This window comes from Notechis scutatus, chromosome 5 (assembly GCF_049901735.1).
Source record: "Notechis scutatus isolate UNSWTSFEM ecotype Mainland chromosome 5, rNotScu1.2, whole genome shotgun sequence".
Classification (NCBI taxonomy): Eukaryota; Metazoa; Chordata; class Lepidosauria; order Squamata; family Elapidae; genus Notechis; species Notechis scutatus.
The window spans coordinates 41,153,574-41,178,757 of record NC_142013.1 but is presented as its reverse complement, the minus strand read 5'-3'; the positions used below and the strand labels follow the sequence as shown (position 1 = coordinate 41,178,757).

Below are 25,184 nucleotides of genomic sequence, written 5' to 3'. Positions count from 1 at the left end.
GCTTAAACAGGGCTGGTGAAGGAGACCTAATTGTAACTTCTGAACAAAATATAAATTAGTGCTTCAAATGGGATGTCTTAAATTTTTTTTTGCAAAAGTGTTGTTTATCGATGAGGAGTTTTATATAGAAAATGATCATGGTATCTTTTTGCTTGCCTGTGATATTAGCTGAATATCCCAGATTCTATTTAATCAGGCCTTACCCAAAATTTTAAAAAAAGAATATAGATCCTTATAAAACAGTGTTTCTGTATTGAGAAAAAAAGTGCGAATAACAATCAATATGTACAAAATGTTTATTTTTCATGTTTCAGTTAATATTTTATCTGAGTCACTGCAGACTCATGTGCAGTATTTTTCAGAATAACTTTATATGCAGTAACATTACGGAACTAATTTTATCAATAGTTATTGCATCAGTTGATTCAAGATTATTAGCTACATTGTAGCTAAATATATAAGCTTTTTTATTTAGTCATTTGTGGTTGTGTTGTTGAACTATAATTTTCAGAATCATCTCAGGGATCAAAAGTTTCATTAAGTATATCTAAGATTTTTGAAGTGACATAAATGAAACCAGAAAATGTGATTTTTGTTTCTTCCCCTTTTTTCAATGGGAACTCAATACTTTGCTACCAACTGTTATGATGTAGAGATTATGTGACTGGATCAGATATTGTTCTATTATTTTCAAAAAGTTTCAGTTATTTATATGTTTCCTTGCTTTTTAAAGCAAACTTTAAAAATTGTTCTCTTACATGATACTGCCTTCTCCATCCCTGAACACCTACCAGATATTCTGTCAACTTTTCACTTCATAAAATTCCATTTGACTAGTATGTAGAAAGCAAGTGGTGCCAAACAGAGGTGTCAAACAGGCATACAATACTCTTTGGCAATATCATCCATTATAGTTCTTCAAAAATCAAAAAAGTGACTATGATAGACAGAAAAGGTTTGACAATGGGATATAATGAATTAGGTACAAAGTCAGGGGCAAAATTAAACTGATTATTTTCTGGTAAATGGATATTTTGTGGTTGGTTGGTTGGCTGGTTAGTTAGTTGATATATTTGGGGCATTTCTAGGGCCACCCATTCACCAGTGACTCTGAACATCTTACAAAAGATAAACAAGTATTTTAAAAAAATACAAAAAGAGCACAAGAAACTGAAGCAGGAGGCCATAGCTTACATACTTCTCAATTACAAAGCAATTAGTGAAAGCACACTCCATCATTGATCCAATGTCTGTGGAATGAAGCAATTCTTTAATGTTTCCTTAAAGACCATTGTGGTCGGCTTATATAAACACAACTACTAGGAAAGAAAATTTGTGATAGCAACCCAATGATTTTCAAAAGTCAAAATCAGTTCCGTAATTTTAATGTAAAGTTTATACATACACATACACCAATTTCCCCCCACAGAACACATGTACCAGTGACCTTTGCTTGCCCACTACTCAAGAAAGTTTCTGTTCAGAAAGCATTTTATCAATGAACAGAGAAATATACATTTCTTCATACAAGCTTCCGTTCATATTAATCCTGCTATAAAAATGGCAAAGAAACCATAACATATTTTGCTTTTTTATTTTTAGTACTATAGCATGAAAGGTGTTTTAGAAACATGGGTGCATTAAAGTTTATTAAATCATTTTCCTTTCGCTACTAGTTAATTGTTTGCACCCTGTTGATCTGATTATCTAGCTCAATGGGAATCAGAAAAAAGTGTCATTATAAAGATTATGTTGTAATGATAAAAGTTTATCATTGCCTAGTTGCTGACACATTCTGTAATTTGGTAGTCTTTCATATTATGTAGCTGAGAATTGACCTTGCTGACATTTTCTGTAATGGGTAATTGAGGTCTTTTTTTTTCTTTAAAAAAATCCTAATTAAATTTCTGCAAATATAGATTTAGAACTACAGAGGATAATTGCAGTTTGTGGTGAGGGAAAGGGTGTTAGTTTAAGCAACACTAGACGCGTCGGAAACAACATAAGATTTTCCTGGCATTTCCAAGTTTTTAAAAGTTCCATTATTTAGCAGTGTTTGTGGTCAAATGTTTCTTTGGTACAGTTTGATGTTACAAATAGACAATTTCTTATTCTTATCCTGTTTTTGAGCAATAAGACTATAAGTATAGGGTTTTGAACTGCTTGCAATGGGATTTTTTTGTCTTTTCATTGTGAATGGGAGAAAGTTTTTGACTTTTAATAGAGGACATACCCTTATTTTCATTTTGTACAAAAAATGTCTCTATCATTTAATATATTCTTCCAATACAAAGTTAATAAGCACTATAGTTGGGTAAGGGGAACTTAGGATAATCTTTTCTCTCTTAACAGTTCAGTTTAAGAATACGAAGTACAGCACCAAAAGAAAATAGTTTCCTTCCCAAAAATATGCTGAGGACATTTCATTTCATTTCATTTTTCTCCAATTTTTCATGTGACATGATTATGAGTTATGCCTCAAAAATTTGTTTCTTATAAAAGAGTAAAAAATGGGAAAGAGTAAAAATTGTAGCAGTCATGGCTTAAATATTAGCACCATTCTCTCTAGTTCCTTTCTCTGAGTTCTTAATTTCTGTTCTCGATTTTAGAAATTTGAAAACAACTGTAAACCTTACATTGGCTTAAAGTTTATCGTATCAGTATACAATGAATTGAAGTATTATGAATCTAAACCAAAAACATATCCATTCATAATGTATATGTAAATTTATTTTGTTTTTCTAGCCTCTCATGATGTGATTCTTAAAACGTGAAATATAAAAGTAACCCTGATGGATCATATATGCACATACACAAATGTGTCAGTCAGTCAGTCAATTTCTCTGTCTGTCTGTCTGTCTCTCTAGTGATCTATCATTCTATCTCACACTGAAAAGAAAAAGAACCTGAGCTGATTGCTAAATTCAGCGGACTAGGAAATTGCGGTATTTGGAGTCTTCACAAAAGTATATTTGTGCTTTTCACACAATTCTTTCTCACTTTAGATTGTAAAATCAATCAAATTTAAGGTTGAAAGTCAGCTAGCAATTCAGCTTGTAGCTTGAATAAGAGAGAAAAAAATGCTTCCTAGTTAATTTAATATTGAATAGTCCTATGTCTTTTTAAGTATTAATTTTGCATTGATTCAACACTTGGGGTAAGCATCTTGAACAGTTCTAATGTTATAATTAATAATAAGTCACCTCAGTTTATAGGAGGATAAAAAAAATAAAACTATCCTAAAGCTTCTTTAGAAACCTGTGCAATGGAAAAAGACAGCTGAAGCAAATCTAGTATTCCAAAGGCTATTTGGTTAGAATCTTGGGGAATTTATTTATTCTTTAAGAAATAAACAGTTGCCTAAATCACTGGCTCAAATATAAATTTTATATTTCAGTTTTCCAAATTTGTCAAACTCACGTCATCACAGCAGCATCATGTGACGTTTCAGGACTTTCCCCCCCTTTGCTAAACTGGGCATGGGCGTGGCCAGCATGTGACACATCTGGCCTATGGGCCAGAAGTTTGACAGCCCTGATTTAAATGATTTTAAACATTTTTTAAAAAAAACAATTATTTTCTCTCTCACACATACTTTCTATATCTATTTGTTTTAAAATATGGATAGCATTGTGAATTACATCTATATTACATCTTTTTGAATCAAATATATTACTGTTTCATTAACACTATATAAAGAATGAAACCACTATCATCAAATTAGTTTTGATATAGAAAAATTGCATTTTTACTGAATTATTAGAGTGCAATGTTACTTTCTGATTTGTGATTGTAAAGTTTTTACATAGAAATATAATAAGAAAAGGTTAAAAATATTTTAATGTATTCATGGTAATTAATCAGCAAGATATGAGCATAAAGAACCTCTTAAAACCGGTCTCATTGCAACGCAAAGGATTACTTTTAAAAATATTTTTAATGTTGTTGTAAAGTTACATTTTAAACCATTCTGATTTAAGAAACTACTTGATAAGTTACATTGAAACTGAGGTTCTAACTGTGATGAAACAACAGCAGGGAATGTCTGAACAGCTTATTCAATCACAAATGACAAAATCAGTATCTTGTATAAGCAAAATCAGTATCTTGTATAAGCAACTGGAATTGAACTTTGGAAAAAATCATCTTTGTATTTTATTTGTGAATATATCAGTTTGGTCTAGTTGTTAAGGCAGCAGGTCATAACTATGAGTTCTAGTTCTGCCTTAGCCGCACTAGAAAGCTAACTGGGTGACCTTGGGACAGTCACTTTCTCTAAGCCAATTGACCTCACAGGATTGTTGTTGTCGGAAAAAAGAGGAAGATGAAGATATGCTAGATATGTTTACTGCCTTGAGTTAGTTATTTGTAAAAATAATAAAAGTGGGATACAAACAAATGAAATAAATAAGCACCATTGCATTAGTTACAGAATTATAAAAAAACAAATATCTGGTGACAACATTTTTGTTTATATTATTAAAATAGGTTCACAGAAACTTTCTTCACAATGCAACGTTTAAAATCATGCTTCCACATCGGGCATAATCGCTGAAATTATCTAAAGATATAAACTCAATTCTAGAAAATTGTCGTTTTTCAAGTTTAGGCAATTAGTATATTTATTTTTGTATTAGCTAGCCAAAATACTGTACATGTTTTCCAATCTGACTGGAAGATTTGAACACTGAATATGGGACCCAGATGAATTATTATGGTAATGATATTAGCAAACCGCTCTAGAAACCTGTGCAATGGAAAAAGATAACAACTCTCTTTCTGTTTAAAAAAAAAAACTTGCAATACCTGACTTCTAAATGTGTGTACTTGTCAGACATTCGCAGTAATACAAGCTGCTGGCCAGGTACAGAATGCACATTCCCATGAGGGAGAAATCTTCTTTGTTTTGTACATAAAGGCCAGGCTGGGAAGTGAGAGAGTTTTGAAAATAAAGAATGGATCTCCAAGAGAAGTTTCTGAACCGAAGCTGGAAAAGAACAGAGTTTATCTCATATTCCCTGTAGCTTCAGATTAAATTTTGAAATCACAAACAAAGGGAAAGTCCAGGAAAATTGAAATAGAGAAACATATATTTCAAATAGCAGCTATTTCTAAAGAAACAAATAAAAACCATTTTGTTATAGATTTATTTTTTTATAAATTGTACAAATTTATACTTCTGTACAAGTTATTAAACCAAATAAGAAACCTTACAGTTTTTTTCATCTGCCTGTTTATCTATAAAGAAATCTGATTTACACTATTTTCTTTTAAACTGTAATATTAATCTGAAACACCAATCTTTTTGGAGCAGAAAACAGGTAATTTGTAGCTATATTATGGTCTGCTTGGATCATTGCATTTTCTTCTGAATTATTCCTGTAAGCAAGTTGTTTCATCATGATATGGATAGATCTTGAGTTTATCTTTTTCATCTTTGAATCTCTGCATTTTAATTCTAGCATTTATATTTTATTTTATTTTAAAACAATAATTTTAGTTTTTTATCAACAGTCAGATTAAGGAAGGTAGATAGTGACTAATTGTAGACTTCAGGTGACATACTGTACACCTAGAACAGATTGGTAGCAGGAGCTAGCTACCAATTTGATACCAAGCAAGAGGTGCCATGTCATTATGAACCAGAGGTTGTTTTGGAAAGGATGTAACAAAGTCAATATCAGGGCATCCCAGAGTAAATTTTTCTTTGCTCAGTACTATGGATTAAATCTGAACATTTTTGCTTTCTGAACATTCAACCATCCTTTAATATATTATCATAGTACAAATTATTAGGCTTCAATCTCCTTGTATGGAAAAAGCTACAATAGAGATATCAATTTGCATCAATGAGCTTTCTCAAGGACCTTGCAATTCAAGATTCTAAACAATTGTGAGTACCAGCTGCTTGGTCCTTGCTTCATTTTTTATTTCATAAAATAAACTAGAGTACTCAGGCAAGCAAGGCAGTAAAAAAGAAAGCAGAGAAAGAAATGCAATAGCAGTTGGTAAAGGGAACGATAAGTAACAATGATAGCAAGTTTCCATATTTCAAGTCTTATATTTTTATAAACCCAATTAATCTACTCACTCTGTTCCTTGTTACATTGTTTATATTGTGTAACCTTTTATCAAGAAATTACTTACAATTTATTTTCTGGACACAATTAGTATTAATAACTTTTAATTTTCATTGACTCTCATCATAAAAGACAGGATAGCTGCCCAGGTATATACAGTACATATATATCTTATATAACAAATGAAAACTGTTGCTGTCTGAATTACTACTCAAATTCTGAATTTGAATTTTTAGTCAATTACTGAATTCATGAAAATGTATTCATAACCACTCACATTTCCTAAATAGTTTGAATATGTAATGCTTCTAAATTTCATTTTGATTGCATTTGTTGCATAGTAATTTACTCCAATGAGTCAATATTTGTTTTTTATATACAGTTAATGGCTTATGACTTACAGTACCAATGTAGATAGGTGGTTACCAGTCTCTGGAGAAACCTAATCTTATCTGATGAGCAACACAAGACATTGAGGCTCAGGAACAAAACAAAAATTATGAGAAGAAGAGTGGAGAGTGGAATAAAATTCACTCATTCATATAAAAATGTGCTTCTTTCTATGACTGATTGGGTTAGACTTGACCTGGGTTGTTGAAGAAGACAACTGCCTAGCACTGATAGAGATTCAGACAATGGAGACTTCCAACAGAGATCTGTACAGCTTCTTCTCCAGCAGGTCAATCACATATTTGTTTCCCATCACCTCTGCCTTTTGTTGTCCTGTTAAGGTTACTAAGCCAAATGTGACTTGCTACATGGCAGCTAACTGTTCACTTTCTTATATCCAGTTGCTGTTTTCCAGTCCCTCTCTGATTTTGATGAATTACTTTCCAATTCCACGCATCACTGAATGACCTAAAAATATCCAGCTCCTGACCCCATTATCCTATTTTCAAGAAGTAAAATATATTTTCAGATTTTACTTGCCTATTATTTTAACTATCACTAGTACCAGTCCGCTTCCTTTCTCCCAGAGTTCATGAAAAGTTAAAATAAAGTTGTTTTAGCCAAATTTAGAGTTCCAAAGCAAACTAAAGTTTTGTTCTGTTTTCTACTTTTTTCCCCAAAATGTTATTATTTCTTTATAGTTATTGTCTGTACTATAACTTATGGAATATTGATTTCAAATAAAAATAAGTGTTTTGATAAGTGGCCTTAAATAAACAATAAAAAGATGAAACCCCCTCTGCTTTGGGGCTCCTATGAAGAGCCAGTGTCTCTCATCTGTTTTTCCATATTCCTTCTCATTCTGGAGCCAGTAGAAAATCATGCTGCCCTAAATCTTACTTCTCATGCAATGAAAACTTAGCAGTCATATAGAATGTGCTAGGACGTGATGCTATCTAGGTTCAGTAGCTATTACAAATATCTAAGCACCATGATTTGATAGTGGCTTCAGGTAAAATTGCTGCCATGCTTAACATCATCCAACATGTGAAAAGTCTTTTCCAAAAAGCACATTATTATTGCATCATGTACCATATTATTTTCCAATGCTACCATTAACAGTTTAACCTTTTTTTTTTTTTTTACAAAAAAAGTATTCCTGATTTTTGAGCCAGTTATTTCATGTATCAACCATGATATGTGTGTATGTATGTATGTATGTATGTATGTATGTATGTATGTATGTATGTATGTATGTATGGCATCTGGAAGAGACTGTGATATTCAGAACTGAGCTGTTTAATTTAAAAAGCTGACATTTTTAAGGTATTAGTTAGGGATTAGTCAAATGTTTAATAATTTGACGATAACTTGTCTGTTTTTTTTCAAAAAGCCAAAAATGTTTTACTGGAAATTTTTAATTGGGATTATGCCAGAGAGTAAGATTATCATGTGAATACATTCTAAAATTTAGTTCACAACATCATCCAAATGTGCTTTGAAGTTTTTAATGCAGTGCAATAGAAATATGTTTAAGGTTAATCCAAATCTTTGCCATGATGTCATTTTTATTAGAAAAGCCCTTTTAAATCAATTATAAATTCTTCCTTATATTTATTTGTATACTGTCATTAGATTCTAGGATTCGTATGTTTGTTTTCCTCTTCTGTCACCAGTTGTTTAATAAGAAGAAAAGGAATGTCCCAAACTAAACTATATAATTTATTAGTCATTTTTTCTCTAGCATTTAATCTATTTCATTTTAATTATTTATACCACTATCTATGGAGGTACTGTGAAGCCATCCTAAATAGTAAATAACCCACTGCTTTATTTCATCAAAGGATATTTGGGAAGTACGGGTCAATGACTTATATAATATAGAAAATGTGTAATAAAACACATGAAAATTGATTCATTTCAATTCAATTCCTTATTGCTTGGAGAGGCTATATTCTAACTCTTATGTTCCTATTCTGTAGAGTTTTGTGGATTTCCTTTCCTTTTTTGTTATGAGCACAAGTGTAGGATTTCTGGTGTGTCCAACCTGCTAATATGTTTAAATGTGGTAATAAGAAATTAATGCAGAATGCATGAGTTACTAGACATACCTCTGAATAGTTTGTTTTTGGTTTTTGTTACTGTGATCAATTTATATAGCCACAAAAATCAATGTGCAACTCAAAGTGGCAATCAAAGAAAAATCATAATAACAACATCAATTATAATGAAACACATTGTGTGCCAGAGGCAACATCAAGCAACCAAAAACAATCAGAAACAAAGTCTACCATTAGAAAAAATATATGCATGAATTAATTTCTTGTAATTGGGAGAAGCAAAACAAAGTCTCAGATTTCTACTTCTCCAAGACCACCAGCTTCTGGAAAAGAATCCCAAGCTTCAAAGTGACCTAAAGATATATTTGATTCCAGTGACAAAGTGGAAATAGTTAAGATTATTCTATGAACTAAGTTCAATTTCACAGTTTTAAGGATCCAAGCTATAATCATTTCTGCTGAATTTATATGACACCACATCAAAACATATATATGTTTAAAATATTTTTAAAATAATCCTGGCTTACTTGGAGCTATATAATAATTTAATAATTTATTACATTATTTACAAAATAACAGGCATAAGAATATTCGACCAGCTAATAAAAAAAAATTACAAATACAATAAAAACATTGAATGTGCGGACAAATTTGGTGCTGAAATAAAAACAACATTGGCACAATAAGTTAAGATACCATTTTTCTTAGGTTATTGAAGATATTAGTGCAAAGGATGATATGAGAGAAGGACATCTTATAAGTAGTTGGTATGAAATAGCCCAATTTGTACAAATTAATTGGCTTTGAACTGCTGAGCCCTTCCAAGATTGGAACCTGCAAGCATCTTTTTCAATTGCATCCCTAAATGTAATGCATTAATCCAATTTATAGATTATCTTGCAGCTCTAACCTTGCACGGTCATTCTTTTCCAAGGAAGACCACAGTTCATGGCCTACATAAAACTGATGTTGAAGATATTAAAGAGCATGAAGGAAGGGTAAAAAAAGGAAACTTGTCAATTAAGTCACATATCAAGGGGGAAAAACCCCAAACTAACAGTGAAATGAAAGCACTTTTATTCCACCATGTGGCATTTGCTTGAGTAGATTTCATAGTCAGGAGTTTAGAGACAATTAATAAGATGATAATTTTACTATATCTCTCTTGACAAAATTCATTTATCAGAACATCTTGTGTAAGGTTTGATTCCCCCGCCCCCCAAAAAACTTTATTGTCATCTATTGGTGATTGTCTTTCCATTCCTATTTGAAACAACAGCAGTTCCAAGTTTTAATTTTCTATGACATAAAATTAAGTTACAATGTACAGGCACTATAGCTATGTTAAGGGAAGTTTTAGTTTATGTTCTGTTCCCAAAGCCAGAGAAACAGCTCATGATACAGATTTTGTGTTTTGTTTTTATTAGTCTTGCCATATATTAGCAAAGACAGGGAACCTCTACTTGGTCTTCAGTGATTGTTCTTCCCCTTTACATTACTTTGAATCTACATAAAACTGGATTTTGGCCTAGGATTGTGGTGTAGTTCACATATACATTTATGAAGCATCTATTCAGTTATGTAAATACTTTCTCAGCCAGTTTCTGGAGCAATTGTAAAATATTTATTACATGGCAAAATACTCTGAAATTCTAGCCTTTTTTTTTTTTTTTGCATGATTGCTAACCTATCCATTTTTAAATGAATTACGCTGTTTGCATAATAATGCTAAGAAATGCACAAGTTGTTTATTTTAAAAAAAGAGCATCCATGATTAATGTTGACTAATGTCAGTTCTGTTTAATAGTCATGGCAGTTTCTCTCCAGGCAATGTTGTAGTTTGTCCTTGTGATTAATGTGGCAACATTAAATTTTGAAAAGCCTGCCTTAATTTTGATAACCAGGGTTATCTCTTATTGAGGAACTTTTTTAAATGTTAATATGTTAAGGATGTAAGCACAGAGTTATATAGATATCTATGTGAAAATTTTGCAGAAGTAAATGTTAGAGAATAATAATATTTGCTCTAATTAATTGGGAATGGGAGTGTGACATTTTGGGGTGTCTCAAATGTATTAACTATGGAAAAGACGGGCAGTCTTTTGAAATGGCAATATAATTTGTAATGCATGAAAATTAGGAATAGGTCTAAAATCAAAAAGTCTAGTGGAATAATTAGCTGTGAATGGAGGCTGCTGGTATACATAAAATATTCTAAACCTCAATTCTGTGCTTTGAAAATAATCCTCCTATATGATACTGCCTGATTTTCTTTACCATGTATGCACATTAATAATGCTCTGATATTGGTTTTCAAAGAAAAGGAAAGCTGTATCTCTCACTTGTATTATCCTCCAAAGATATCATTAGCTATTCCTGAACTAATGGCGTTTTTAACTCTGTCTATGTGGCTAGTTTCCTAGATACACAGTGCTTAAAGCCAAGTTTTTGAACATTTTCAATGGTTTTCTTCCATGTTTTCTTTTTCTTCTGTGCCTTTTTAACAAAAAACAACAACAATCTTTGATTCAGTCAGTGAAGATTTTAGGCAGTGAAGATTTTTTCTCCATCCTCTGTTTATTGCACTTACAGAATTGAAATATGTATCTTATACACTTCACACACACACACACACACACACACACACACACACACATGGAATTGGAATAGGGAATTTATGGTGTGATTATCAGTAATTCATTTAGACTGACATGCAGCAGCTCTTGGTTTAGAATATGATCTGAATACTGATAATGCTTGTTTGTTTCTCTTCTGGTAAGTGTCCTCTATGGATCACTCAGTTAATTAGCACATTGAGGTGAATAGCTCCCCAAACTCCCCCCACTAAATATTAAGTTTAATAAACTGTTTCTTTATATTATACACATAATATTCACCAATGCTGTTGAACAATAGTGAACCCTATAAAAGTTAAGGTTTTTTTTATGTGTTTTCTGCTCTGGGTCTTAGCAGATGACTGTGTCTCTAACAAAATGTGGAAGAAGACAAGCAAACCCAAACCAGCAGCTTTTAGAGTTAGTAGTCGTTTGCTCACATTTTTTTCATTGAGTCTGTCTGAAAAGTAGGTGTTTTAACATACAACCATCACTTAACACGTGTATTTATTTTAGCATGATGATGTTGTGTTGTCATCTCCCACGCTGACACAGCATGTTATTTCATCCATATTTGCTTTATTACCGTACAAGGCATTTAAAATGGCTTAGCAAAGAAATGAATTCTTTTCATAAAGATTTACTCTCTGACTTTAAAACTTTTCTTTTGAACAATTATCTTCATTGGTTGGTCCAAAATTCAGTCTGATACTATTTGAGCATTCAAAAAAGAAGAGAGAGAGAAAGAAAGAGAAAGAGAGAAATCTGATGTTAAGAATTTCAAAGTATGTTACCTTACCTTTGTTAATCTGTGCTAAGCATGTTTTAATTGATACTTTTTCTACACATGTGTATTGACAAGCTGAATCATTGTTATGCTGCTTCTCTCTGTTTGCATGATATGATTTTATGTTATATTTTTTTCCACTCACCAGATGTTTCCAACATTTTGCTTCCCACCACTGTCATCCCCTCCCCTACCACTGCAACTGTCACAGCCACTGTAGCCTTAACAGACATAGGCACAGTCACATCGGCAACAGGCATCAACACCCGAGGTACAGTATACTTCTTTGTTATGGCCATAAAATCACGATATAAATAGGCTCTCACAGGGCTAGAGAATTAAAGAATTATCAAAATGCTAAAGGAAAAATGTGTGCACATTGTGTGCACATTTTAGTTTTGATAAGTAAGAAGTCCAGTTTGGTTGTCTGCAATTAACATAGCTGTGAATGATTCAACAGCATTTTCTCTCATGACATTTATGAATGTGGGTGGGTTTTAACTGCTTTCCTAAGTAATTGCTTCCTTGAAGTTTATCATATTAAACTTCTGCTAGAAGCAAACCTACTTAATTTTAAATTAACATTATCTCTTAAGAGGATATGTGTTCTGTTGCTAATATATTGTCTTTGTACAAAAGATTTGTACTTAACCATATATTTATTTAGAACTGTTTGATTAATGATTTTAGTGTAATTTCTTCATAATTTTGTTTAGTGAACAAAATGATAGGGCTTTCTAATTTCTTATACTGGCATTGTTCAATGAAGTTTACTTTATATTTTGGAAGTCTAATGCATCTTATATTACCGGTAGAAAATTATAGGAAGGTAAATGTACTGTATAAAAGCAGTCTGCCACCTTCCCAGTTTCCCCCTCTTACTGTACCTCCAACCTATGTTGTTATATACATTTAAGTTATAAGTGCACTTTACAATCTTATAGCTGAATTCATGATTTCAGCTAAGTAAGCTGAATAAAAACAAAAATTCCATTACAAATACACAGGGGTGGGATTTAACCGGTGTTACTACCGGTTCGGTAACTACGTTTTGCTATCAGTTCGGTGGCTACTGATTCGGTGACTACACCTGACGCGTGTTGTGTGCGCATGTAAAAAAAAAAATCAGTTGTGCCGCCCGGACAGCTGAAAAGAGTGCCAGGTGCACAGAGTTTGAAAAGCCTCTTTTTTCCTGCTTTTTCAACTTCAGCTGTGCCACGCAAAACAGCTGAGGTTGAAAAAGCAGGAAATAAAGGACAGGCAATGTCCTACCTGTCAATGAATACTTCAGCTTCAACCATAACAACACAAGAGCAAACAATAGATACAAACTCAAGGTTAACAGATAATCAGAGTTGGAAGGGACCTTTTAGGTCATCTAGTCCAACCCCCCCACACCCAAGTGGGAGACCCTGCACCATTTCTGACAAATGGCAGTCCAATCTCTCCTTGAAAGTCTCAAGTGATGGCGCTCCCACAACTTCTGAGGGCAAGTTCCATTGGTTGATTGTTCTCACTGTCAGAAAGTTTCTCCTTATTTCCAGGTTAAATCTCTCCTTGTTCAGTTTCCATCTATTATTCCTTGTCTGGTCTACAGGCACTTTAGAAAATAGCTTGACCCCTTCCTCCCTGTGGCAGCCCCTCAAATATTGGAAGACTGCTATCATGTCTCCCCTGGTCCTTCTCTTTACTAGACTAGCCAAGCCCAGTTCCCGCAACCGTTCATTGTATGTTTTAGCCTCCAGTCCCCCAATCATCCTGGTTGCTCTTCTCTGTACTTTTTCTAGAGTCTCAACATCTTTTTTATAATGTGGTGACCAAAACTGGATGCAGTACTCTAGGTGTGGTCTTACTAAGGCTTTATAGAGTGGTATTAGTACTTCCTTTGATCTTGATTGTACAGTTAATCGCACAAAACTTGATTGCAGGAAATATGACTTCAGCAACAGAGTGGTCAATGTCTGGAATACTCTACCTGACTCTGTGGTTTCTTCCCCAAACCCCAAAAACTTTAACCTTAGACTGTCTACTATTGACCTACCCCTTTCCTAAGAGGTCTGTAGGGGGCGTGCATAAGCGTACCAACGTGCCTACTGTCCCTGTCCTATTGTTTCTTTTATTTTTCTTATATGTACCCATGTATTCATAACTGTGTTTTTACTTATACCTATTATCTTGTAAGCAATTGACAAACCAAATAAATAAATAAAATAAAAGAGCCCAGGCGGGCGGGTAGACCAAACAGCAACAAACACAGAACCGGTTCGGTGTCTGCTGCTCTTCTGAGCTATCAGTTCTATAGAACAGGGCAGACTGGTAGCATCCCATCCATGCAAGTACAGATCGTCCTTGACTTACATAAGTTCATTTAATGGCCATTTGAAGTTACAATGGCAGTGAAAAAGTGACATGATGGTTTTTCACACTTATCACTATTGCAGCATCCCTGTGGTCATGTGTTCAAAATCCAGATGCTTAGCAACTGATTCATATTTATGACGGTTGATGTGTGTCCTTCTGAGAAGCAAAATCAATGGGGAAGCCAGATTCACTTAACAACAGTGTTATAAACTTAGCAACCAAAGTGATTTACTTAAGAACTGTGCACAAGAACAATTATAAAAGGGGACAAAATTCACCTTAATGATATCATTTAGAAACAGAAATTTTGGGGGCCAGTTGTAGTTGTAAGTCAGGGGTGTCCAACTGACAGCCGGATGCATCACGTGCAGGCCACACCCACTCCAGCTCCGCAAAGGGAAAAAACATAGCAAAACATCATGTGACAGCAATGTGATGCCACAAGTTTGACACCCATGTTGTAAATTGAACACCATCTGTATTCATTTAATCATGACACTTGAATGATATTGAAATGGCCTTTGGTACCACAGGATTGAGCTAGAAAGGGCAAAATCAAAAAATTGGTAGAGATATCTGTGAAAGAGGAGCATAGCACGAAATGCCATTTTATAATCTGCTCTGCTCTGCAGGTTCCTCAGTTCTCAAGAAATAATTTCCAAGGGTTTTGTATTCTTTCAGGAAGGCACAGAACAGTATGTTTTGCGCAGCTCTTTTCCCTGGACAGGCATCTGAATGTCTGATTGAACATGAGTTTAAGAGATTATACATGTAGGTTTAACAGTGTGTTTTCAGATTGAACAGCATAGTTTTTTAAAAAGAGAATCTCAACCTTTTTGGAATGTCTTCAAAAAACATTTAGAATGTCTTTATACAGTCACATCTATTTAAATCAACTTACATTTAAATATCTATATTTTAAAAATATCATTGGGTCACTCTGTGATAGAAGCACTATATTGTAGCCCTGCTTTTCAGTTTCTAACTTCTGTTTCTATCTCAGGATCACTGAAACTCTTCTGTCTAAATATGCTTAAAACAATAATTTCAAACAGGAATGGAGAAAATGCAACCAAATAATGTATCATTTCGTAGAGTATGTAATGAAAACTCCATCTTAACTATTAAGGTATACATACCAAACTGATTTTTATGACCATGGGCATACACTATTAGTTATATTCCACAAAAAGTAACATTTTTAATTTGACTGTAAATATATCTATTCCAAACATATTTTTATCTGCATACAGTTCAGGAAATAACTTTGAAAGTTTTTAAAATCTATTTTGATCAGTAGCATCCTATTTCACAAAAGGTCTTATTTTACTTTTTAGTCAGAGATATTTTCACTTTTGTTCCATCTGTGTGTTATGTTCTTATGACTATCACCATTGTGATGAAGTTATCTAATTGGGTAATGAACAGAGGTGGGATTCTACAGGTTCGCACCTATTCGCTAGAACCGGTTGTTAACATTCTAAGCAGTTCGGAGAACCGGTTGTTAGAAGAAATTACTGGCCTAATCCTGTAAGGAAGGCAGGAAGGAAACATTCTGGTGTTGCTTACAGAAACTGCCTCTCCATTGACCCTTATTACATTCTTGGCAGGACTAGACTTCCTGTCTCAGGAACTTCTCTGGAGTGTTTTTCCCCACCTTTGCTGGTACTTTGCTTGTGTGGAGTGACCATTCAAAGTTATAATGGCACTGAAAAAAGTGACTTATGATGTTTTTGTTAAGTGCAAATTCAATCAATTATGAATATGAAAAGATTCTCATTGTTCTTACTACAATCCTACTTTTGTTTCTTTGTTTTTTCCAGCTCATATTACATTGCTCTGTATAGGCCACCAGATAGTGCATGACATCTCAGAACATTCAAAACATATAATTGGCTTTTAAGATTATAGTAGCACCTTATTTATTGCTGAACCTATATTTCCAATGAATAAAATATTTAAAATCTCTTGTTCTTGGTTTATTTTAAAACATCTGATTACAATATTTTGGGTGTCTTGCAAACTAAAGATAAGTGAAATATGTATTGTCATCAGTGCTGTCTCTGCCACAATACTAGCTATTCTGCCAAATATTTTATGAGAGCATTTAAGACTTTAAGGGCTTTGGCTACATAACAAATCTCTTGTAGCTGATGTGATCATTGAATTTCTGGCAACAAATTTGTTTAGGAAACAAATTTTCTAATTGTTAAATGTAACTAAGGGCTCGGCCTCATTTCCTGTTTTTCCCAGAGCAAAGATGTCCCAATAACCTTTTATTGAAGACATAAATAGACAATATCCTCCACACATCTTTTCTTGTTCCACTTCATGTTTTCTAAGTTCTGGGAGCATGAGATATCTATTATGCTATCTGTAAGCAGTGCTTCATTTAATTATAAGCAGTCCATCTAGCAAGTGTAGGCTATTGTGAGCATTCCCCATTCTCCAGATCACTTGTTCTTCAAGGTAATTTTGTCTTGAGCTGCTGGTTCTATGGAGGAATTCCTACATCAAGGTGGTTACATTATTTTCATAATCTAATACCATGAGTATTTTGTTGTTTAGTGTTATGGCTGATGCTATGTCTACTTCCTTCCAGCATTCTCTTCCATATTTAATTGAATATTGGAGTGAAATTTATAAGAATTAATGCCGGTTATCTTTCTAACCCAACTAACAGCAATAACACTAGAACTGTCTACCCACCTGTGTAAGACTGGTAAAGCACTAACCAAATATAGTCCATTTGACAATATGGTGAACTGGAAGTTGACCCTGTAAATCAGGGGTGTCAAAACTCAAGGCCTGTGGGCTGGATCCAGCCCACCCAGTGCTTAATTCTGAACACAGGGCCGATCTGGAAACAGTGAAGGATGGGCCCACGGTGCCTCTGCCAGTGAAAACAGAGCTTAGGAGGGCCTCACGTTTTTATTTTGTATTTATTTTATTTTATTTTATTTTGCCAAGCAATTATAAGATAACAGGTATAAGTATAAACATAGTTATGAATACATGAAATGGATACATATAAGAAAAAAAACCAATGGGACAGGAACAGTAGGCACTGTTTCAACCGTGACGGCCTCCTACAGCCCTCTGTCAGTGAAAACAGCTCAGCATGTGTGCACAGCCCTATCAAGTTGTTTTTTCTGGTAAAAGTCTGCAGGAAGCTATCACTGCCAAAATGGATGTCGAGTTGAACATGGCCACCTTGGCCACGGGCACCCTGGCCACAGCCCTCCAGCCTCCTGAAGTCAAACACAACCCTAATACAGTCCTCAATGAAATTGAGTTTGACACCCCTGCTGTAAATCATTCAATTATGATCTTTTGTACTAATGATCTATCAGTGGATTTAATTTGAGCTGGAGTGTTACAGAAGACTGATAGAAAGGTTGGTGTTTTTTCCATCATATGACATTCAAGAAAGTGGTAAACCTTCATTCAGGAATAGCCCTGACATGGTAGAATCACTTCCTGAAAGAAGTGGGAGATCTCTCTAGAGTGAATGCTTCATTAGTGGGTCAAAGTGAAAATTGACAATTTAGTCAGCATTCTTATGACCAAGCTTAAATTAGTGACAACATGTGGAAGAAAACAGAGACATGCAATTCTTTATTTCCTGACACATAAAAGGACATTCTTTCAAAAGAACCAAATAAGTTGAAGTGCTGAACCTATGAAGAAAATCTGGCTCTAAATTTGTCAAAATGAAGAAGAAACAGAAATAATCCAGCAAATTTTAGTAATGTATTTGAACTATTGCTAAGCATATTAAAATATTTCACTGATAATAATTATGATTAGAACTATTCACTTTTGCAAGGCTGTCAGGGCACTTCTGATTCTATCTTCTTTTCCTTATGCGGTTACACTTGCAGATTAGTGAACAATATTGTTTCAGAGATGTTTGTTTGTTTGGTGTCTTTATGTCATTGTTGACTCCTGGTGTGATGACCCAGGGTGGGATACAAAACAAACACAGTGACAGAAAACAAGTGAAGCTCCTTTTATTCCTTCACTTTGCTTCCAAGCTCCGAATATTCTTGATGGAAGAAAAAAAATTCCCACACAAACAATTACAAGAAGACAGAAAAAAGCAAGACAAACCAAGCAAGATAAGGGCTGGAGGACGTCCACAGATAACACACACTGGGAAGGATGCCAAACTCAGAGAGGAATCATAAACTAGAGATATTTCCACACTTTGTTTCCAGCACTCGCCTGTACGCATGTCCGTTCTCTTATTCAGTTGTCACAGCTGCAGCCATGAAGAGGATCAAGGCCCTCTCCTCCTGAGTAGATCATGTTTCTCCCTTATCCTCTCCTCCCTGCGTGCCCTAGGATGATGGGCCTGGGTCCTCCTCTGACTGCTCAGCAAGCCTCTGCCCTTCCCCAGCCTCCTCCACAACCTCCGGAGCCACATTTCCACTCCCTGTCGACTGTTCCTCCTCTCCCTCAGAGTCAGTCTCCACCAGGGGCATGACACCTGGCAACTGCCTGGATAAGTCCCTGCAGTTTTCTTGGTAACATTTCAGTAACAGTTTGCTTTCCAAGGACTATGAGAGTGATTGGCTCAAGGTCACCCAGCTGGCTTTATGTATTTAAGACAGGATTAGAAGGGGCGTTGGTACTTACCTGACACGCCCTTTCTCTGTGAGTTGTGAAGAGCATCCATTGTTTGGGATGATGCTTCTGTCGCTCATTTGATAAACTGGGCTTTAATTGAGAGGATGCTCCTCCTCCACGGGACTCCTCCCTAGCGTCCCCAGTTATGGCGAAGTCGAAGTGATGAAATATTTCTTCTCCTTCACCCTTTCTAATACTTGGCCGGAATAGCATCCCACCAGATGAATAAGGGTGGGGATGAATGCTCTTCACAGCTCACAGAGAAAGGGCGTGTCAGGTAAGTACCAACGCCCCTTCTCCAGATGAGCTGTTCAGAGCATCCATTGTTTGGGACATACCAAAGCTTGGCGTGTCCTATGGGAGGGCTTCCGTCTGGTTCGGATTCCCCTTTTCTTGGTCCCTATGGACCCTTTGTAACACTTTCCTGTCAAAGGCAGCCTCCGTAGAGGCGAAGACATCATTCTAATAGTTTCTAAATAAAAGGCGATGGTAAGGCCCATGTTGTCGCCTTGTAAATTTTCGCTATTGACGCTTGTGGCCTATGTTGTCAACATTGCAGCGCTCCAGGTCAAATGAGCAGTGATGCCCCTGAGTACAGGAAGAGATTGTGTCTCATAGGATTTGGGAATTGTGCTCTCAGCCACTTACTGGTCATTGAGGAAGGGGTCTTGCACCCAATGGTGGGTGGTTGAAAAGAAACGAAGAGAACCTTTGTTTCCTAACACACATTGTGCAGTTGAAATATATGCAGAAAGCTTGCCTTACATCTAGATTGTGGCATTGTCGTGCCAGATTTTATATCGGTTTCAGACAAATGTACGGGAGTATCAGTTCCTATGGTCTGTGGAAACCCAAAATTATCTATGGGTGAAAGATGGATCTGGACTAAGGACCACTTTGTCTGTGTGAAAAATACAGAGCTCCTGTCTAACTGACAAGACTACAAGATGTAACTGGCCGATGTAATGGCAACCAAGAGAACCACCTTGTATGTGAGGAATGGAGATGCATGGTCTACATGGACTTAAAGGGAGTTTTCTTGAGTGCGGTAAGGACCTTGTTGAGGTCCCACGTGTCATATCAAAGCACTACAAGAGGCTGTAAGATTGTAGCCCCGTGCAAGAAAATGGCATATGCGTGGCTGATGAGAGATGGACTGCAAGTTCTCCTAGTGATGACCGATGTTAAGGCCTCCCCTTTGCCTGTTTATATGAACAAGATAATAATGAAATGTCATATAAATAACACTGCCGTCTAACAGATGTTCCCCTGAGATGAACAGCCAGAGCCATCAGAACCTTCGTAAGAACCTTGGGCAGATGACAACCCAAAGGACAATGCAATGTATTCAAAACATTGAGTATTATAACAAAAACTAAGAGTTTTGCTATGTGAGGATCTAATTGAAATGTGGGGATGGGCCTCCATTAAGTCAATGGAAGGTAGAAAATCGCCCCTTCTGAAGCTCAGAAGTATGGAGGTCAGTATACTCATCTTAAGCCTCCTATGAACTATGGATCAATTAAGTCATTTTAAAACTAAAATTGCCCCTGCTGATCTGGTGCCACAGGTTGGTTGCCTGGATCTCCAATAAATGAACAATAGCTATCTCCGTCATGCTCCCTTTAACAGGATCCCCAGAGAGAAGGCAAGTAATGCAAAGGTTCCGGAGAGAGGATGGAAATTCTATAGCCAGGCCTAATCTTCTGATACCTCTAACCCAGGAAACAGAGGTAGAGGCATCCCATCTGTCCGTGAAACGCTTGAGCCTTCCACCAGTAGGGGCACAGTCATGAGGCCTATGTTGTGCCTTGGAGACCTCTATTTCATGTTCCTCAAGAGATTCTTTTGCTCTGCCCTCCCCTTCAGTATCTATCTCCAGATTGGAAACTATCTGACTATTGGTGATTCATGTGTCCAGATGGTCCCTGGAGTCTGGAGAGAAAAAGTCCCTGGTAGAGGGAACAAAGGAACCCTCCAAAAAGCTGGGAAGGACTATTTTGGGGTCTATGAAAAGAGAGGAACTTATTTTCTGCTTCTAGTCTCTATCAGAGATAGGTCGGGGCACCACCAATCAAATTATCTCCCTATATTGGGGAGGAAGCAAGCTTCCATTAGTTGTGTGATATCTGCTTGCCAATGTCTGAGCCATAGCAGTAGGCGAGGAGTAACCTGAGATGCCCTGGCTTGAGCAGATAATTTAATAGAGTTTTGCGGCGTCCTTGTGTGCCCTGATATTGGAATTTGAGATAATCTCCCTCAGATGGTGGAGCAACCTGAGAGACGATCTAGTAAAAAAAGTGGGGATGAGGCCAACTCCGCTCTTATGGCCCTCACTTCAGATCGACATGCCCTACATGGGGACAACTCAACCCTGTATATCCTTTGACTTGAGAGCCTCTTCTGCTTCTGTTGGAATTGCAGAGGAGGATGATAATTGCCATTATTGTTTTATCTACTATCGTAGTGATGAGAAATTTAGCAGAATGAGAAAACCAAATTAAAAATTTGCTATCATTTCCTGTAAGAAGGGTATACGCCACTGAAGAGGCCCCTTGTTTCTAGATGAGGTCCAAGAACCTCTGTGGGACAGTTATGACTTTCTCTTACATTATCGGTTGGGAGAAGATTAAATCATCTGACACCCCCCCCCCTTATAGTAACGATTGTTGGGCCGAGGGGAAATGGAATATCAAGGCAGAAAGTAGGGGTTTTTGGGGTTTTTTTTTTGAAACAACAGAGACTTGAAAAAAGTCTGAGGGTGAAACAGACTGAAGGTCGGTGGTCTGGCTTAATACCTTCAATGTTTGACATGCCCCTCCTTTTTAGGGGATCTGCCTCTGACAGATTTTGGTCACTGTTGTGAGTAGACCCTTCCTCAACCTGTTCCATCTGGTCTCTAGTTCTCCCTCATCCTGTGCATCATGTGAATGTGTAACTGGATTATATAATACTCCCTGAAGGAGGTACCTGCTGGTAATGAAGGTCTATTCTGCATAGTAACTAAATCGAGTGAGAATCAAGGTCATATTGTGGAGGCTGCCTAGCCATCAACTACTACTGTGCCCCGGCTGCGATGCCTCTTCAAGTTGCCATGTCCCTCCAGGCCTTCAATTTGTCAGGGATATCCTCTGGGAGGAGGAATTCTGGTGTGGCCCTACAACTGTCCATCAGGCAAGTAGCACTGCTGAAGGCCTGGGTTGAATCGGTCTCTCTGAGGCTCTCCTGGATGGCGTTGAGAGATCCAGGGATGGAGGCAAGGTGAAATATGGAACACTTCACAAATTGCGTGTCATCCTTGCGCAGGGGCCATGCTAATCTTCTCTGTATCATTCCAATTTTAGTATATGTGCTGCTGAAGTGAGCACTCTGGAACTGGGACCAGTCTGGCTGGGGAAGGGGACTGAGACTTCTGTTCAACCTCCCTCATGCATTTTTTTTTTAATTTAAGATATACTCATCTAACACATTTTGGTGTCTCTTGGCATCCTTTGTTGCTTTAGAGGTCTCTCTAGGATGTTTTTACCTACTTTGAGTTGGTTTATTGTCCTCTGGGGGTATTTTTGGTTGCCCTTGAAGATTCTGACCTAAAGCCCACAAGGTGAGATATCTATATCTATGTATCTATATGTGTATGAGATATTAATGGACTCTTGACTGGTTCAGAGGACTGATATAAACAGAGGCAGGGAATCCTCTTGATATTTGCTCCCCCCATTTTTTTGGTAAATTCAATTTGTTATTATGTTATTATTCATAATAATATTGATATCATTAATATTGTTATTATTGATAATATTTTTGTTATATCTGTGCACAGCTACTAACATAAATTGTTGTGCTGTTACCAAACTCATAATTAGATGACTGAATATGGAATCAAATTATGAGGCCAAATAGAGAACACCTTCAAGGACCTGTATTGCAGTTGGGTGATCCTGCAGTCACTGGCCCTCAACAGCTTCCTAACCAGATGGACACAGGCCTTGGTGCTCGCTGTTACTGTGCTGCTAGAATTCTGTAAGGGCTGCCAACTGAAAAAGGAAGCCCAATAGTCAACCTCAGAAAGAGGTCCGTAATCGACATAAATGTCCCCTGGACCCTCATGGAGATCCTTGTGAGGGGAAGTGTCTTCTCAACAGATAATGCCATGGAATTCTTATAAACAAAATGATGCCAGCATTGTTTTAGTCGTCAAGATGTAGCATCAACCATCACCTTTTAATGTGAGCCGATGCAAATCTAACTAGAATTTGAGAATTTGAGCAGGAGAACTCGGAGTCCTCTGGCTCCACCCGATCAATAGCCCTTGCTTCTTCTATATATCTTGCGGAAGTATATCTGAAACTACAGAATCTCCTGTGGAGAGATACCTGAGGGTAAGGATGCTCTGTCCTGCTTAGTGACTGGAGTTATAGGGAATTCTAGTCAGAAGGAGCGCTCTGTTGTTCAGAGCAGTATGCTGCACCTCCGCAGAGATACATTGGCGTATTGCTAATTCCATCCACAGTCACATCTTTGTGGGGATCTTTTCTGGTAAGTCATCATCTTGACAGAATCTGGCCGCTGTTGGAGCAATGTGGCCACAGAGTCACTTCGAGTCACTTGTACTGATCTAGATGGGCTACCTGATCTTGTGCAGCTGCGCTGCATCTGGATTACACAGACAGATTCAGGGGTGGTTGCAGAGGGAGATTGGAGCCGAAGTAGGCCTGGAGGAGATGAGGTTTGAGAATTTTCTTCATCCTCCCACATGAACTTCTTCATGTGTTTTTCTAGTACCTTATGGCGCTTGTTAGCATCTTTTTCTGTTGCTTAGGAGATACACTTAGAATGCTTCAATTTGTTTTGAGAATTTGACATGGCTCTTGAGCTACTGCCACTTGCCATTGTGACCGCTTATTAAATTTTACTCTTAATGAGGCTGAAATGTTGGGCGGTTGGCATGCCCAGTGGCCTGAACCAGCAATGGCCAGGGAACCCTAAAACAATGCTTCCCAGTTTTGTAAGAATACTGAATTCTTATTCTTGTTCCTATTATTATTATCATTATTATTATTTTGTTATTAATATTATTATTTCCGAATTAGCCAAATTAGGAACACCTCATAGGCCTAGAAAGGAGGAATTGTTGAAATAAGATGTAGGCCTGCAACAGCTTCCTGCACAGGCGGACATGGGCCTTGGTGCTTGCTGTGGTGCTGCTGTTTAATTCTGTGAGGGCATAAGCCAACAGTTTCCTCCTTAATGAATAAGGGTCCAAAATAGAATAATTATATCTATCTATGTATCTATGTGTGTGTGTGTGTGTGTGTGTGTGTGTGTGTGTGTGTGTGTATATATATAACATTATATATATACACACACACACACACACACACACACACACACGGTGATTTCTCTCGGGTTCCAGGAAGGAGACCCCTGCTTGGGGAAAGAAGAGCCTCTCACAATTCCAAAAATAAAATGCAGATCACTACCGCATGGTTAGTGAGTCTGCAATGGCACCCACCGTTATCTCTTTAGGCGCATAATGAGTTAAATCGGCTCAGCAGCACTTCCACACCTTGTGGGGAGTCGATACTGCAGAGTTTCCCCTTGAATAAAAAGGCGCGGTGGGGCAGATGGGCGCTGATTTCCCCACCCCAGACGGTGTTCCCAGGGGAGAGAAAAAAGCCTCGGACCCTTTTAAAATGGAGCCTCTCCCGTCGGGCATGGGCGGCGGCGATTGTAGCGGCGGCGATCGTAGCGGCTCGGCTTGAAAAGATCATAATGTGAGTTGTTAGCCATGCAGCTGAGCTGTTATCACCTCTTATCATCCTGGGGGCGAGAGATCATTATCTGAAGCTACGGTGAGCTCCCTTGGCTCGAGTTATATATCGTAGGGAGCTGCTTGACTCATTGAAACTAAAAGCCTTAAAGGAGTTGTTTAGAGTTTAAAAGCAAACCTTTTTGTTGACTCCTTTTGAAGCCTTTGCTATTCCGGCCAAGGAAAAGAAAATTAAGCTGCCTATATCCACGAAGGCTGAGCAAAAACTGGGGACCCTAGGGAGGAGTCCTGTGGAGGAGGAGGAGCGTCCTCTCAATTAAAGCCCAGCCTATCAAACGAGCGACAGAATCATCATCCCAAACAATGGATGCTCTGAACAGCTCATCTGGAGAACTCATGGTCTCTTGGTTTCTAGCCTGATGCTTTAATCACCAATATCAAAGTGGCTCTCTTCAGTTTGTTTATATGCTTAAACATATTCAACCCAAA

The 25,184-nt window shown here is 36.8% G+C and overlaps 1 protein-coding gene and 1 non-coding gene across 4 annotated transcripts in view; one reads left to right on the top strand and one right to left on the bottom strand.

Annotated features, from left to right (window-relative positions):
• CADM2 (cell adhesion molecule 2) overlaps positions 1-25,184 on the top strand; it is a 384,704-nt gene that overhangs the window by 337,783 nt on the left and 21,737 nt on the right. For all 3 annotated transcript variants that reach the window (XM_026664092.2, XM_087966630.1, XM_087966629.1), the window contains one exon: positions 12,081-12,203. In XM_026664092.2, the coding sequence (XP_026519877.1) occupies positions 12,081-12,203 (123 nt within the window). The remainder of the gene's footprint in view (positions 1-12,080; positions 12,204-25,184) is intronic.
• LOC113409925 (U6 spliceosomal RNA) lies at positions 22,188-22,293 on the bottom strand. The gene has a single exon (XR_003370601.1). It is a non-coding gene; the product is annotated as a U6 spliceosomal RNA (small nuclear RNA).